Source organism: Trichosurus vulpecula, chromosome 1 (genome assembly GCF_011100635.1).
Source record: "Trichosurus vulpecula isolate mTriVul1 chromosome 1, mTriVul1.pri, whole genome shotgun sequence".
Lineage (NCBI taxonomy): Eukaryota > Metazoa > Chordata > Mammalia > Diprotodontia > Phalangeridae > Trichosurus > Trichosurus vulpecula.
Window position 1 is genome coordinate 557,959,955 of NC_050573.1, and position 16,100 is coordinate 557,976,054.

Sequence of the window (16,100 nt, forward strand, 5' to 3'; positions counted from 1 at the left end):
TTGGTTTATTTCTAGCATATGGGCCTGAAGTAGAAGGTTATTTCTGGATAACCATCTGCAGCATGGTGGAGGGGGCTGAGCACCTATCTATGACCCAAGTCCTCATAGGAGAGTTGAGAAATGCCCCAAAGTTTTGATCTTTCAAATGCCTTTCTTGGGGAAGTTCTCTGTGTCACCAACAATATCTGGCAGCTTCCTTGTGAAATTAATTTTTAAGACAGAAGTTTCCTCCACCAGCATAGGGTTTCTCCCCACCCAGTATGGAACCCTCTGAAATAGCTGTTTCATGAGGCTGACCTCATATGGAACTCTAGTTTTTATTATCAACTTCCCTGCTCCAGCTACTTCTCTTCAAGTGGGATCAACACCACAGGGGATTCCGGTTGTGGGTTTTAGGTGCATCAGCTCGGTCATTTCTCAGTGATCTCTCCTTGCTTGCAGGCCACAACCCTGTTAGGTTTGGGGTGTGGGATGGAGAGACAGGGGGAGAGAGGGAATCGACAGAGACATTAATAGCAGCAAAGGTAAGCCACCAAAACGAACCATTCCCAAAATACTGCATTCCATCAAACCAGAATTCATGGGGCTGGAGGGGAGGGGGGCAAATGAGAACCTGACCACGAGGATTTAAAAAGAAAAATAAAAACAGGCTGCGGAGGAGGGAGGTCACCTTGGACGGACGCGATAGCAGAGATTTAGGAGCAGGCAGTACAATTGCTGAGATGTGCCCGGCATGTCATAAAATGAAATGAATGACCCCTAGAGGACAACTTTCAAGTGCCTAGTGAGCCTGCCAAAAACTCAATGCAACCCCCTCTACTCCAAGTCTGAACATGTTCACCCAGATCAAGCAGCCCTCTGGTCTTTTCTCTCAGCCCCTTTTACCAAGCCTTTGTTACTTCATTACGTGGTTCCCCACAGGGAAGCCCAAGTTCTTCCAGGTACTTCTGGCTAGGAAACTACAATGTGGGTCACCCAGCCAGAGTTCCTTCTTAAGGAAAGGAAGCATGATGAAGAATGTAAGGAGCTCTTTTGCCAGCACTGAAAAGTAGAGTTTGGGACTGGGCTAAAGGCAAAGATAACAGATTTAGATCAGGAAATGACATTAAGTCCCACCCCCTCACTTTACAGATAAGGAAACCGAGGCCAAGAGAGAGGAAATAATTTAAACACACAGATTGTAGCAAAGTTTTTGGTTTAGATTTGAGCTGTCTCTGAATCCAGGGTTCTTTCCACTCTGCCATAGCTCCTCCTTAGGCCTTGCTCAGTTTCCTCAAGGACAGGTTTCCTGGATTACCCTCTTCTGTCTCAGCAGAAATGTACCATGTATGGAGCTGAATAGCAGGACCTTTGTAGCTGGGGTCAGACTAGATATCCCCACTGGGTTCTGATGAAGCAGTTCTGGGGAATATTTTTTGGACACTGCCTATTCTACCAGCTACCATTGTAGCTTCAACAATGGCCATCCAAAATTGGTTGGTGTCTCTGCAATAATAAATTAAATATAGGTGCGCAATTTTTTTTTTTTGCAAGGAGGTCTAGATCCATGGGAAATTGTGTCAACTTCATCTCTGCAGAGAGCTCTATCTGGGTTAATTAGATAAATCCTACTGAGCCAAATACTCTGTGACCTGTCATCATCTCTACAGATAGATAGACACATCTACATAGAGTCACATATTCAGTGTATAATATATAAAAATCTCCCAGTTATTCTGTCTTACTGTTGACATAGAGTGAATACTGAATTTGGAGGAGCGTGGGCAAAAATCCCAGCTCTGCTACTTAATGCACGACCTTGAGAAGTCACTTCAGCCTCCTGGGCCTCAGTTTTCTCATCTGTAAATTGAGGGGACAGATTATTGAGCTCTGAGTGCTCTTTGAGCTTTGAGTCTAGGATCCGATTTCAATTTGTGCCTCCTATCAGCCTAGTGCCCCAGGCTTCAATAGCATATATTCACCCAGCTGTTTTTACCTTTTGCCAGACAGTGGGTGAACCTTGTAAACCAGATTGCTTAACCATCCGTGGAGTGCCCCTGACCACAGCAATATTGTGGGGAGTGTGAATCTCATTTATTTTGGTGGGGGTGGTGGGGGTGGGAGGGCTGTAATGACTACTGGGAAAGGGAAGAACTTTAACATATAGGAAATGACAACAAATGTTAATCAAAGCGCATTTTTGTAGTAATTCCTTAATTTACACTATACTTTCACGTATTAAAAATCTCATTTGAGCCTTATAGCCACTCTGTAAGGAGTAGCAAAAAATATAATAGTTGATACTTGTACAAGCAAAGCACTTTATACACAATCTCTTTCGAGCTTCACTATCATCCTGTGAGTAGGTGCCACGGGTACAAAACCATTCTCGTTTTTTGCATGAAGATGCTGAATATAAGTGACTTGTTAGAGTTTAGCCAGTAGCAGTGAAGCCAGGCCTGGAACTCAGGTCTCCTGATTTTTAATCCAGTAATCCTCTCCCTTGGAGGAGGGGAGGGGGAGATGAGGAAGTTTTGCAAAAGTCTGCATACACGGTGGGGAGCTATATCCTTGTCTGTTCAGAGAACCAGCTTTTTAAGGTGAAGCGGGCCTAGGCAGGTGTATGTCTGCATCATACTTAGTCTGCAGTTTTGTTTGGAAGGTTGGAAGGCTGACAATCCAAGTGGTCCTAGTGGGAAGCTACAAATGCACCACAAAACAGGCTAAATAGCCCGAGGACTGGAGGCAGCCAACAGCATCTTCAGGTACTTGGAAGACAGCTATGACAGGTATCATCTGTATCTTATAGACTTGAGACCTGAGACCTAGCTCTGTCCCTTATTAGCCCCCTGACCTTGGCCAAGCCACTGGACCCCTCCAAGTCTCAGTTCCTTTATCCGTGAAATGGGAATAAGGACATAAACTGTTGGGCCAACTAGGTGGTGCATAGGATGGGGCCCTGGGCCTTGGTTCAGAAAGACGTGTTCAACTCTGGCCTCAGACCCTTACTAGCTGTGTGACCCTGGGCAAGCCACTTAATCTCTGTTTGCCTCAGTTTCCTCCTCTGTAAGATAGATATAACAGTAGCACTTCCCAGGGATGCACAGTGCCTGGAACATAGTAAGCACTGTATAAATGGTAGCCATTGTTAGGAGCTGTACAGAGTTAGGAGCAGAGTGCTTTGTAAACTGTAAAGTGCTATTCAAGCTGTTACTGGTGTTGTTGTAAGCCTCCACTTGTGTCCTCATCGTACAACTGGCTTGAGGTTTGGAAGCCTGGGCTAGTGTATTTTGAAGGTTATATGATGCTGGAAAGACTTTGAGTGTGGGCTCAGCGATAGAATATAGGCTTGGGCTGGTTCTCAGATCCCATCCACACCATATCACTGGGTTTAATAACCTTTGAACACATTTCATCAGTCCAGGTACACCTTCCACTAATGCAGATTTAAACTCCTCTACACCTTTTCCTACGTAGGTTTAATGAGCACTGGTGGTTAAAAAAATTATCTGTTGACCAACTAAAGATAGGCAGTGAGCTTCTCCTAACTTAGACAGGTCCTCAGATGAATTATATGCATAACTAGACCGAGCTGGGAGAGGCTCTCACTTTTCCCTGGGTAAACAATAGAAGATTTTTTTAACCAAAGTCAGTCATTAAATCTTCCGCTAAGGTATTGAGGGATTTAAATCTACATTAAGATAAGGAGTGCCCAGACCAGTAAAATCTGCTTTAAACCCAACCATTATGAACTAGTGGCCTTTTGGAAAGCAAAGTAAAATGGAAAAAAAAAAAAAAACAAAACCAACCCATCACCACATATTTTTCTCCCCCCTTTCTTACGCAAAGGTTAACTAGCTAAAAACCAAATCGTAGTCTGTATCTGTGGCTGAGAAGAACAATTAGCAAATCCATGAGTACTTTGCACATGGCAAGCCTTCAAACATTTGATGTGCACCCATCGATTGGAAAGGTCCAGTTCATGAGCTTAGATAATTTACTCGTGCTGGTTACATGGAGTAGTACTGGAGTACATCCACTGAGCCTAGATCCTTCCTGTGAAATTCCAGCTAGGTAACATCTCAAAAGCATTTTCATTTGTTAATCAAAGCACTCATTAAAGTTAATATTAAAAAGTTAATTTGCTAATGATTCTTCTCAGCCACAAACACAGACTACCATGGGGTTTTTAGTCAGTTAACATTTACATCAGAAAAAGGAGAAATATGTGATGGCAAAATTTTTTTCCCTTTGCTTTGGTTTCCAAAGTTAATACTAAATATTAAAGGCTGGGAATAGGATCGCCTCCCTTAAAAACTTAAAAGCTCTTCTATAACTTGCCATTTTGGAGAGTTATCTGGGGCCCTGTGAGAGGTTAAGTGATTTGCCCCTGTCTTATAACCAGTATAGTCTTCCTAATTCCAGGATCAGAGCCCTATCCCTGGTGTCACATAGTTGGCCTTAGCATAAAAAAGGGCTCCAGGACACGAGTTCTGTAATTGTTCCTGTTGCTACAAATTGTGTCGTATACAAAATGGATGCATACAAAATCGTGGTCTTTGTCCATGACATAAAATACCGCTCTGTGAGAAACTAGAGAGTGGGAAGGAGGAGCCTGGTTGGCAGGTTTGCGCCTACATCTTACCCAGTACTTCCTGTCCCTCCTACTCCATCCTCTTCTGGGAGTAGTCCCGAGCCCAACCCCTCTCACGTCTTTTGCGGTATTTGTTCCTTTGATAATCTTATCCTATACCATAGCTTCAACCTCTTTGGAGACGTCTCCCAAATCAATATCATGAGATCATCCATCTAGAACTGGAACACAATTCACAGGCACTCTAGGTCAACCTCCTCACTTTACAGATGAGGAAACTGAGGCCCAGGTAGTGACTGGCTCGAAGTCACAGAGGTCAAAAGCATCAGAGGCAAGATTTGAACCCAGGTCCTCTGGTCCAGAGCCAGCGCTCCAGCCCTGACTCTCCTTTCAGCTCTCCTTTCAGCTGTTTACTGGTCGTATCACCCGGGTGTCCCACCAGCATTCTATATTCAATAGGTTGAAAACTGAATTTATCTTTTCTCCAAAGCTTGCCCCAGCCCAATCTCCTATTGCTGTTGACAATGTCCGTAATTCATCCACTCACTCAAGTGTTCACTTTGACCCTTCTCTCTGGATTCCCCTCCATGGCCAGTTAGTTGCCAAATCCCGTCAGTGCTATCTCTCACAAGGTCTCTTACCCTCCTTTTTGTTCCTACTGCCCCTCCCTAGGCCAGGTTCTAATTAACTCCTGTCCAAGCCGCTGCAATAGCCTGATTGTACCTTTTTCAGTCTCGCCCCACTAAAAGCTTTCTCCCCAAAGCCTTTCTTGATCCTGTGAGTCAAAAATTATTTTCTCTTCCTCAGACCTAAAATAGTACTTTGTTTTGTGTGGCTCTTATATATTTATTCTCTCTCGTGTGTCCTGCTTACTTGTGTATATATCGCATCCACACACACACACACACACACACACACACACACACACACACGCATACACACACACATGCCCCACACACTAGATTATCAACTCCATGTGGGCAGGGACCATGTCATTCCATCTTTATATCTCCCCCAGTGCCTACTTCAATACTTTACACATTTATTAAACACTGGCCATGTTTGATACATTTTTGTTGAACTGAATTGAATTGGGAAAATATCGAATTGAATGTAGAAGATAAGGTGATATATAAATGGAACCCATCTCAGGTAGAATGTCACCCCCAAGTACTGCAGCATTTAAATGGAAGACCACCCCCAAGCTTTTAATTTGCCATTATTTTAGCCCAAGAGTTAAGGCAGAAAGATCTGGTTCTGAGATCCATTTTCCTAAGTACGGGCTGCTCACCCAAATCTAGCAGACCTCAAATTCATCTTAGTTTAACTGAACATATAATTTGTTAGGGCTTCCTATGTGCAGAGCACTGTGGAAGATACAAGGTTTAGACAGGAAATGGTCCCTACTCACACAGTCTAGTTAGATGTGACACATACATATGTAAAAGAGGAGGGCTATTAAATGAAGGATTAGGACTATCTAGCAGATTTAAGATTAGTCTGACTAACTCCTATGCCTCAGGACAATTCAGTATTTGTAGGTCCAAGTAGACCCCGAGAATGTCTGTTTGTTTAAGGGAATCTGTTCTCATTATTTCTTCCAGAAATCAACCGCTCATCTTTGGTCCTCAGCTATCATTTTCTCAGTTCTGAAATGGAGGTCTAAGAGCTTCTTAACTTCTAAGTCAATATTGCTTCCATGATGTCACAACGCCTCTCCTCTAATTGTCTTGGCTGTCCTTCTTTTGAGAAGATCACTTATTTCAGGATTCAATATCATTATTAAACTATAAAATCTGCAAGGGTTGGAACTGTGTCCGGATTATCTTTATGAGGAGGCACTGTGCCTTATCCATAACATAATGAGAGGGTGAGGTGAACTGGTTGGCTTCTGCAGGCCCTTCCACCTCTAAGAACCCCAAATCACAATATTTGAATAAACATCGGTACACCATGGACATCCGCCTTAGAATGAGTGCTAGAGGAGACCCAACGTCTTGGCAATTTGAGGCTAACACATTTTGTTCAGGGCTGGTATGGAGAAAGGGAATGCTGAACCTCAGTAAAGGTCTAGAATGGGACGTGGTACATATTTACTGTGTCCCAGAAAGAGTCACTGGTTTATGGCAGAAAGCCCAGAACAGTTAGTTAACATGTTTGATGACAAATAGACTACTGCTCTTCTTGGGAGGGATGTTAGTTATTAAATGTAACTACTCTTGAGGAAGGCTGATGGGTGGGAGGAAGGTGGAAGAGCCAAAGAGAAGAAATATTTTTAGCTCTGGCTTTAGCCAAGTCCAGCAGTAAGATCCCATATTGGACGATGGGGCAGTTACCTGCAAAGGAAGCCTGTGTCAGTGCTTCATGGAGAAGCCACACATCCCAATTGGGTGGACTTCAAACGTGTTTTAGTCTGTGGACAATTTCAGGAGGGCTAAAGATTGCACAGATTTCCCCCACCCTTGACGTCCCTCTACCCCTCTCAGTAAAATCCTCCTTTCTCCCCTTTCCACCTCACCCCCCAAAATAGTGGAGAGAATGCAACTGCTTGGGGTGAGGCTTCCTTCTTATTGGGGAGGATGCTTCCTTCTTATTCAGCTTAATTCATATTAAACATCTCTCTGATTGCTCAACAGCAACCATGTAAATGATGAATTTGGGCCAAGAACCACAAGAATAGATGTAGTCATGTTAGAAACATGCACAGTAACAGAAACAGCCCCAGGACCCTGGCTGCACTCATATCACCATTCGAGAACCACTGTTACACTGTAAGGTTTTTGTAAGATAGGAACAAGATAGAAGGAAAGAATCACCCCCCACCCTCTCCGCTCTTCCCGTCATCCAATCAGTCAGGGTTTCGCCCGTGTTTTTATAAGTTAGTGTTGTGTGTCTCAGTATGACTAACCCATTCACAGGTGACCTTGGTCCAGTACTGCAGGAAGACACAGACCTTGTGAACAGAGATTATCAAGTACCGGGCCACCAAATGCTGCGCTTAAATAAGCCCAGATAATTCTGGGGAAGGAAAGAGGCCTCTAAGGCAGGGAGTACCAATCAGTTGATTTGGGCCAAACTAAGCTTAAAAAAACAAGTAAAAGAAAAGTCCTCAGTGTGGTTAAAAAGGGTTTTCTTCACACTTATCCCAGCATCTGATTTCAAGGAAGTTAAAACTGGGATCCTCTAAATAACTTCTCTTTGCCAAATGACTATACTGAGTTGGTGGTTTTCAATTTGCCACTTGTCTTAGTGGGAAATTCCTAACTTGCCATACTTTCAGTCAGGGGTTTCTGTGGGGAAGAGAGCCGGATTAAACTTTTTCCTCTTGAGGTGACCTGCCCAGGACTTTATTAATGGGATGAGGTAAATGCCCCCTTCCCCCAGAAATTCCCTGGAGATTAACCCCTCTCCATGGCTCTCCATGCAACCACAGCAGCATCAACAGAGCAGAACACACAGTGACTCTTACCCAATAGGGATGATGCTCAAGAAGGCGAGGAAGGATGACAGAGCGAAGCAAAAGCCAGTGAACTTATCCATGGTGATCTGATAGATCTCGTTGAATGTTGTGGATGTCACCACCCCGGTGAGGGCCAGTGCCAGCTGCAGGATCACAAACACCTTTCCTGTAAAAGGGAAGGAAGTGTCACTGAGAATGACTTTACTGGGACATACCATTCCATTATGCAACTTAATAGAACTTCTATGGGGGTCCTTCAAAATGTTCCCTCAATTCCTAGGCAATCATAATCGATTTCTCCCAGTAAATTGTTTGTTTGTTTTTTCTTCTGGATTTCTTTGGACTCCCCTCCAGAAAGTTGGTAACAAAACCAATAATGGGCTTCTCAGGGTCTTTCTCCCCCTTTCTTGGGATGTGTTGACCAATTTGATTCTTACCAAATAGTATTTGTGCACTGAAGGGTGTTTAGTATATGCCCTCTCTATCCTATTCTATCTTTTACTGGAAGTCCCCAACCTGTCTTAATTCTAGTACCTTCCCTCTCTTAATTATCTCCTATTTATCCCATGTGTATCTTGTTTATATGGATTTGTTTGTTATCTCCCTCATTCGATTGTGAACTCCTTGAGGACAGGGACTGTCTTTTTGCCTCTTTTTGAATCTCCAGCACCAAGCACAATGTTGATGGGCAGCCAGCCGCCAGCAGTGAGCACTGCTTAGTGGCATAAGTCCATGAATTCTCCACAACCTTAGAGTATACCCTAGGCTTCCCCATTCCCCAGACCAGGCCAGGTTATCTGAGAGCTGCAGTAATCCATAGTCAATTTCTCCTCACCATAGGAAGACCCCTTGATGAGCTTGGACAGCGCTGATCGGATGGTCGTTATTGGGATGAGAGCAAACAGCATGACGGCCCGGGCTGCAACATGACCAAACAAGAAAAATGAGTGAAGCCTGACCTCATCCATCCAGAGTAACAGCGTCCTCATCAGGGTTCAGTGTTGACCCAGTCATTGGTGCCTGTCCTGGAAGACTGAGCTGCTAGGCAGCTGGCTGCGGTGAGTGCCCAATCCTGTTGGCAGGGCACCTGAGGCAGCCTTAGCTAAGATGATGTAGTAATCCTCCCCAGAGACAATAAAATACATCTTTATGCCTCCTCCCTTCCGCCCTCCTTCTCTATTTGTATCCAATAAAGACACTTGGAAGAACTGCCAGGAAATGGCTCTTTTCTCATAGACCATAAGCTGATGCTAGATCATAGCGCTGGAGCTGCTGGAAAGGATCTTAGAGGTCCAACCTCCCTCATTTACAGTGGGAGAAACTGAGGTTTAGAGACACTAAGGTCACTCAGGTAGAAGGGGCAGGGGTGCGTAACCAGGATCACACAACAGGATCATCAATTTCGAGCTTGAAGCGTTCTTGTAAATCACCAAATCCACTCCCCTCATTCCTCAAATAAGGAAACTGAGGCACAGAGAGTTTAGTGATTTACCCAGAGTCACACAGCTAGTAAGTAGCTGATGCAGGCTTTGTGCTCGGATCCTTTGACTCACAAACCAATATTCTTTTCTCGCTGTGCTGCAATTACATTTTGCATTAAAATCTGCTTCTTTCCACACATCCAGGCTAGTTTTTCTAGTGTTTAAGTCTAATAGAAGTTGCTCTCAGAAGCAGGTCAATAGGTCTCTGAGAACTATTCTTGAGGAAGAGAGGGAAGGGGGAGTTGAAAGAGAAAGGTGGGCTAGGGGACCAGAGTTAAACCCTTTTCTTCTTCTTCAGTCAGCTGGGGAGCCAGTTCCTTGCCACTTGAAGACCTGTCTTCAGGGAACAGGTCCCTCTGTAGACAGAGCCCCTTCCCATCCTGTCTCCCAGTGCTTTAACTCTCCCTTTTCTGTTCTGTAACTCAAGAGGGCAGCCTCACTCGGAAGCTATGGTACTTCACCTGCATATTTTCAGGAAAACAACCAACACTAGCCACTCCAATCATCCCACTGTTTGGGAAAAGGGAAAGGAGAGAAGAGGGTGGGGAGACAATATGATTTAATGGGTTCAAATCTGAGCACTGGGGGATTGAAATTTACCTCTGCTATTTCCTAACTGAGGGATCTCAGGCAAGGCCCTTGACCTCACTGGGTCTCAGTTTCCTCACCTATAAAATGAGGGGCTTGGACTTAATGGCCTCTAAGGTCCCTTCTAGCTCTCAATGTATGTCCAAACATGTTATCTAAACATTTATGAATACAATAAATGATGCTCTTAGCATAACCAGTCCTTCCCCTGTCACCTAATGATGTTTTTAATGTAAAGCCTCATGTGTGCACCTTCTTCTGTCTGCAAGAAGCCTTGGGAAGACATCCTCAGAAGTTAGAGGTAAGAGCTGCTCTTGGAAACCCTGATGGGCTGGAGATGGCAATGACACAGAGTCCATTCGTGAAGAAAACAGGCCAAGAGTTAGATCGAGCTCCAGCAAGCTTCATCCTCATGTGGTTACTAACCTCTTGCCTCCCCCACCCTCTCTCTATCGTTCACCATCCTTCCCATAGAAGTCCCTTCTGTGACTCCTCTATCCTTCAGAGATCTTATCCTCTGAACTCATAGCACTTCTTCTCTCTATCAGTCATCTTGGCAGCCAATCAGTTCAGTTCAGTCATTTTTCAGCCATGTCTGACTCTCTGTGACCCTATTTGGGACTTTCTTGGCAAAGATACCGGGGTGGTTTACTACTGCCTTCTAAACCGGCTCTATAGGATTTCTTTCCTGTGTGTCAATCTTGATCTAAAATATGAATCTAGAAGCCCTTTTAGGGCACATCTGACACCTCTTCTGGATTTCCCACTGCCCAACTTGCTCATTTTATGGGTGAAGAAACTGCAGCCCATTGCCCATGGGTAATAAGTGACAGAGCTGGGATTTGAACTCAGATCTCCAGATTCTACTAACCCCCTTTCTACTTGTTTGAATTGGAAACAGCCAAACTCACCAATATAGAACATGTAGGTTTCCTTCACAAAGGTCAGGAGCAGTGAGCCGGCTCCAAAGGAGACCATCCCTATCATGATCATGGTGGTGTCCCGGCAGCACCTAGAAAAGACCAGGACTCCCAGGAAGCTGGTGATGAAGATGGTATAGCCAGCTGCCATCCCATAGCCCACTTGCACGTGGTTCCAGCTCAGTGGCTCCCTTAATACGAAAAGGGGCATCACATCAACTGTACCCACCACTGCCAAATCATAAATGATGGCCCCCGCAAAAAGCAGAGCTATGATAGCTTTGCGAGGCTCTCCTTTCTGCAGGGAAGGAAGCTCCACCACCCCTCCTCTCTTCTCTGGATGGTCAGGGTCCAGAGTGCGATAAGTGCCTATGGTCCCAGATACAGTGTCCACTACACCGAAGGCTTTACTGGGCTTGACCTCAGGCTCTGGGACCTTGAGGACAAAGAGACTATAGAGGAAGGCAAACGTGGCACAGCCTACACTGGAGACAGCAAGGACGACACCTTGCCGGTTGCCCACTCGAAGCAAGTTGAAGAGGTGACCGGAAGCAATGCTCCCACAGAAGCCTGCCAAACCCAAGATCAAGTCAATGATGATAAGCCTCACAGAGCGACGGCCCTTAGAGGAGCTCAGTGAGCCCAGAGCCATGACGCCAGACCAGAAAGCCGTGAAGCCCCCTGAGAGTCCTGCCAGGGCTGCAGCCCCGTACATCACTTCTACTGGCCAGTCCAACAGGATCTTCAGCAAGAGGAGGAGACGGGAGAGGAGGTAGCCCAAGAGGGGGACACATATGGAGATTTTCCGGTTGTAGCGGTCGCTGAGCCACCCCAGCCCATAGGCTGAGAGCAGTGGAGTGAGGCCCACCACAAGGTTGTAGATGATGTAGAAGTTGGAGATGGCTTTCTGCTGAGCATCCTCACTGGCCCCCCTGGGGCTGGAGGAGTTGGTGTGGTTGGAGAAACTTGAAAGGTTGTAGTAATTCTTGACCACCAGCAGCAGCCCCGCATCATAGAAGGAGGCGGCTACCTGTGCTGAGGCCACCACTGGTTCGATCCAGGTCCTCATCACTCCTGTCTCCAGACAGTTCCTCCTTGGGTCCTGGTCCATGGTGGCCAAGTCCTCACTGAGATCTGGGGTCTTGGCAGTGGGGATTGGAGGTTTAAGGGAATGAAGGGAAAGAGACCTATTGTAGCAGCAAGGAAAATCTCATAATTTGTTGCCTGGCAAGGGAGGGATGAGTGGTTCAGTGAAGTAGGGGGAAAAGGAGGGAAAGGAACAGAGACAGGGTCAGAGTCCGAGGTAGTCACTGATGGCAAGAGTGATCTCTTTGAGCTGTGTGTGTGTGTGTGTGTGTGTGTGTGTGTGTGTGTGTGTGAGAGAGAGAGAGAGAGAGAGAGAGAGAGAGAGGGAGGGAGAGAGAGAGGCTCCCTGCCTGTATAATAGACAGGAGCAGCTCCAGAGTGCAGGCTGTCCTTAACTTGGCTCTCTCCTTCCCTCCCACTGTCAGAAGCCCAGCTGCTGGGAGCTCTACCTCGAGCTCCCCGCCCATAGTGGGAGGGATCGCTTCCTCTTTCTTTGCTCTGAGAGGATATAGGGCATGAGCCTCTGAAGAGCGGGGAGCTGACTGTGTCATTCTGGGGAGGAGAAAGAGGTGGCACAGTTTCCACAGACAAGTGACTGCTTGGGATTTGATGCATCCAAAGCTAGATAAATGCATTCAGTAGGGGCAAGGATGGAGCCAGGCCAGAAAGAAGGAGCTTTAGCTGTGAGTCAGGGCATTCAAACTGAAAAAGGCAAAGGTTGTGGGGGGGAAGGGAGGATGGATAGAGAAGGAGCTATGGTACAATGGAAAGTGCAATGAGTTTTGATTCAGAGATGTGGGTTCAAATCCCAGCTTTGCCATTTAACCTTGGGCATATCATTTAATCTCTCTAGACCTCAGTTTCATGTATAACATGAGGAGGTCGGACTGGGTGGCCTCTGATGTCATCAGGATCAGGGACCATCAAGTGCAACCCTTCTCTCCATAGAGAAGGAAACTAAGGCCCAGCGCTGTGTCATGACTAGTAAGGGTCTGAGGTGGGATTTGAACTTAGGTCTTCCTGATTCCAAGTCTTCGGTCTTATCAATGAAACCAAAGTAGATTCCTTCAGTGCCCATCAGACTTTCCTGGGCCCGTGTGGGCAGGTTCCTATCCTGGTACTAACCGATCAGTGACATATGGGGTGGGGAGCGGTGGAAGGGGGAGACAGGATTAATTTTTAGGGTAACTGCTAAGCTTCTATCAAGGTCAATTTCTTTGCCATCAGACTGAACCCTTAGGGAAGTCTTTCAACCGTAGAGAAGAACTCACAGTGATTCAGGGTAAAGAACCTTTTTTTAAACAAAGTCAAGACTGAGAACATCTAGTGCCATTCTTCCCGCTCAGCATCTAATGTTCTGGAGAACTGGGGAACCAAGGTTCTCTCTTTAAATCGTCCCATTTGTGAGGTGGCTCTGTGGCTCGGTGGCTCAGTCAGGAGAACCTCAATGTGAAACCCAGCTCAAACACTTATTAATTGTGTGACCCCAGACAAGTCATTTAACCTCTGTCTGCCTCAGTTTTCTCATATGTAAAGTGGGGATGATATTGGCACCTACCTCCCAAGGTTGTCATCAGCATGAAGTAATACTTGCAAAGAGAAATGCTCACTATTATTATTTAGAAATCCCATCACTATGCAGCAACACATCTGTGGCAGCTGGCTTGGGCTAGGAGGGTCTGGGCAGAGGCAGCCAAGGGTATGGATGGTGTACCTGGACAAATAGATAGTCCAGTTGAAGGAGCAGAAGGTACCCCCAGCTTCAACCTGCACAGTACCTACAGAAGGAACTTCCCCTTCCTGACAATAGTCAAGGGTAGTAGGTGGGGTGGGGAAGATCCTACTGAAAGGGTAGGGAACAGGAGTTGGGAGTATCTACTGATAGAACCCAAAGGGAGCCTGTGTTGGTAGTTAAGAAAAAACTACACTACCTCTTTTTCCTGACAAACAAGCCTTCCTCAGTAGCCTTTTTGGTCCTTTGCTTCCAGGGATGGGGAAGGGGAGGGACCCTTGGTGTGGTGGACAGTGTGCCATTAGCATTTATCACACTCTGGACCCTGACCATCCGGAGAACAGGGAAAGGGTTATAGAGCTTTCCCCCATTTTTGGTTGCGAACACAGGAAAGACCAGAGGTATGTGGGTAATATGTGCCCTGCCCCCACCCCTGCACCTATAACCCTCATCTCCTGAATCTGTCTTCTTAGCTTAAATTGAGAGCTCTACCATCTCCACATGCCTCTTCTCCTACTGTGCTCCCCATCACCAGCCTCTGCTGGTTGAGATTAGCCTCTCTAGGCCTCATGTTTTGTTTCGGTTTTGTTTTTTAATCTGTAAAATGAAGGTGTTGGATTACACAGGAGCTCTTAACCCGGGGTCCACAGATTCCATGGATACACTACAGAGTCCATAAACTTGTATGGATCAAAAAATGACATCTTTATTTTAATGACATCGTCATCCTATGTATTTTATACATTTAAAAACATGGTTCAGAGAAGGGATCCAAAGGCATCCATCACACACACACACATACTCACACAACAAAAACTCCTGGGCCAGATCATTTCTAAGGTCTTTTCTGGTTCAGAACTTAGCAGCCCGTCATCTTCCTTTCAGACACCAGGGTTACAGAATTGTGAGGCCTGAAGTGCCTTCAGGAAGGCTGAGAAGGCCCTGTTGGGCCCACGGTAGAGAACAAAAGGGCCCTTCTCCGCAAGTGTGGACACCACCTCCCCAATAGCATCGTCTAAGTGAAATCAGGTTAAAAATGAACATTAAAGCAGCTTTGAAAGGGGAGATTGTCATGAAGGTGAGTGTAGGGAAGAAGTTATGATAACTGGACCCCCCATGGGATCAAAGATTTAGAGATGGAAAGTTAACTTGGAAGCCGTCCAGTCGAGTTCCCACTGGGGGCTTGCTCATGGTGACACAGCTGAACGTTCCCTGTTCTTTGTAGGACTCAGCTCCCTTTCACTGACGCTTGTAGTCACTTCCTGTTCCCTTTTAGTCACTTTCCTGAAGCCTGGTTTTAGGGTCAGAGCTTTATAGCTAGAAGGGCCTTAGAGTTCTTTGGGCCCAGCTCCTTCACTTTACAGATAGGACAACATAGAAACCCTTCTGTTTATCTGTCGAAGCTCTTCACAATCTGGTCCCAACCTGTATTTTTAGCTTCATTAGATTTTAATCCCCATCCTGCAATCCTTGATCTGGCCAAACTGGCCTTGTTTGTTTCTCACATGTTCTACATCTCCCACCTCTGTGTGTTTGCCTGGGCTGTGCCCTATGTCAGGAGTGCCTTTTCTGGGTACGTCTGAATCACGGACACCCTCTCTTCCTTTAAGATGCAACTCAAGCATCATCTTCTGCATGGAGCCCTTCTGCATACTCCCAACTGCTGGTGCCCTTCCTCCTCAAATTTTCTACCTTGAATTTAACTACTTCACATATCTTGTCATTTATTTAATTTATATTTATGCCATATATATTAAATATATCTATATATAATTCAGGTATAGTACTGATTATGCATCATATGTAATATTATTGTATATAATTGTTAACATATTAATTGCATATATATTGCATATATAAATACTGATTTTCTCCCCCATTATAAATGTGAATTCTTTGCAAGGAGTGATTGTTTTCTTATTTGTATTTCTATCCCCAGTGCCTAGCACATAGTAGGCATGTTAATTATAAAGAAACTGAGGTTGTGCAATTTGCTTCTAAGAAGCATCTGAAGCAGGATTTGAACTCAGATCTTCTTTCCTCTCAGTCCAGCTCTCTAGCCTCTATATCAGATATGTCAGACACACAGCCTACAATCCACATGAGACCCATAACACTCCTGAATGTTACCCAAACCTACTGTAATTCTTGCCTTTTAAATGGGTGGGGGAAGGGGGGGATAGAGAATTTAGAACTGAAAATTTTTAAATTTTTATTTTTAAAATATAATTGGAAAATGTTTAACAAAATAAAAATAATG

The 16,100-nt window shown here is 45.2% G+C and overlaps 1 protein-coding gene across 1 annotated transcript; it reads right to left on the minus strand.

The window, feature by feature from the left end:
• Positions 1-410: 410 nt before the first annotated feature.
• Positions 411-12,133, minus strand: SLC46A2 (solute carrier family 46 member 2). The gene is made up of 4 exons (XM_036750087.1): positions 11,014-12,133; positions 8,869-8,952; positions 8,043-8,199; positions 411-450 (listed from the first exon to the last, which is right to left on the minus strand). Exons 1-4 carry the CDS (start codon positions 12,131-12,133, stop codon positions 411-413), a joined length of 1,401 nt encoding a protein of 466 aa, XP_036605982.1.
• Between the last annotated feature and the right edge of the window lie 3,967 nt (positions 12,134-16,100).

Bases quoted from the DNA above. Each gene is read 5' to 3' on its own strand.
- SLC46A2 (XM_036750087.1), bottom strand. From the start codon at position 12,133: ATGGACCAGGACCCAAGGAGGAACTGTCTGGAGACAGGAGTGATGAGG. The intron at 8,953-11,013 runs GTGAGTTTGGCT...GTCATGTTGCAG, and splicing joins AACCTACATGTTCTATATTG to CCCGGGCCGTCATGCTGTTT. The intron at 8,200-8,868 runs GTGAGGAGAAAT...TCCCTTTTACAG, and splicing joins CATCAAGGGGTCTTCCTATG to GAAAGGTGTTTGTGATCCTG.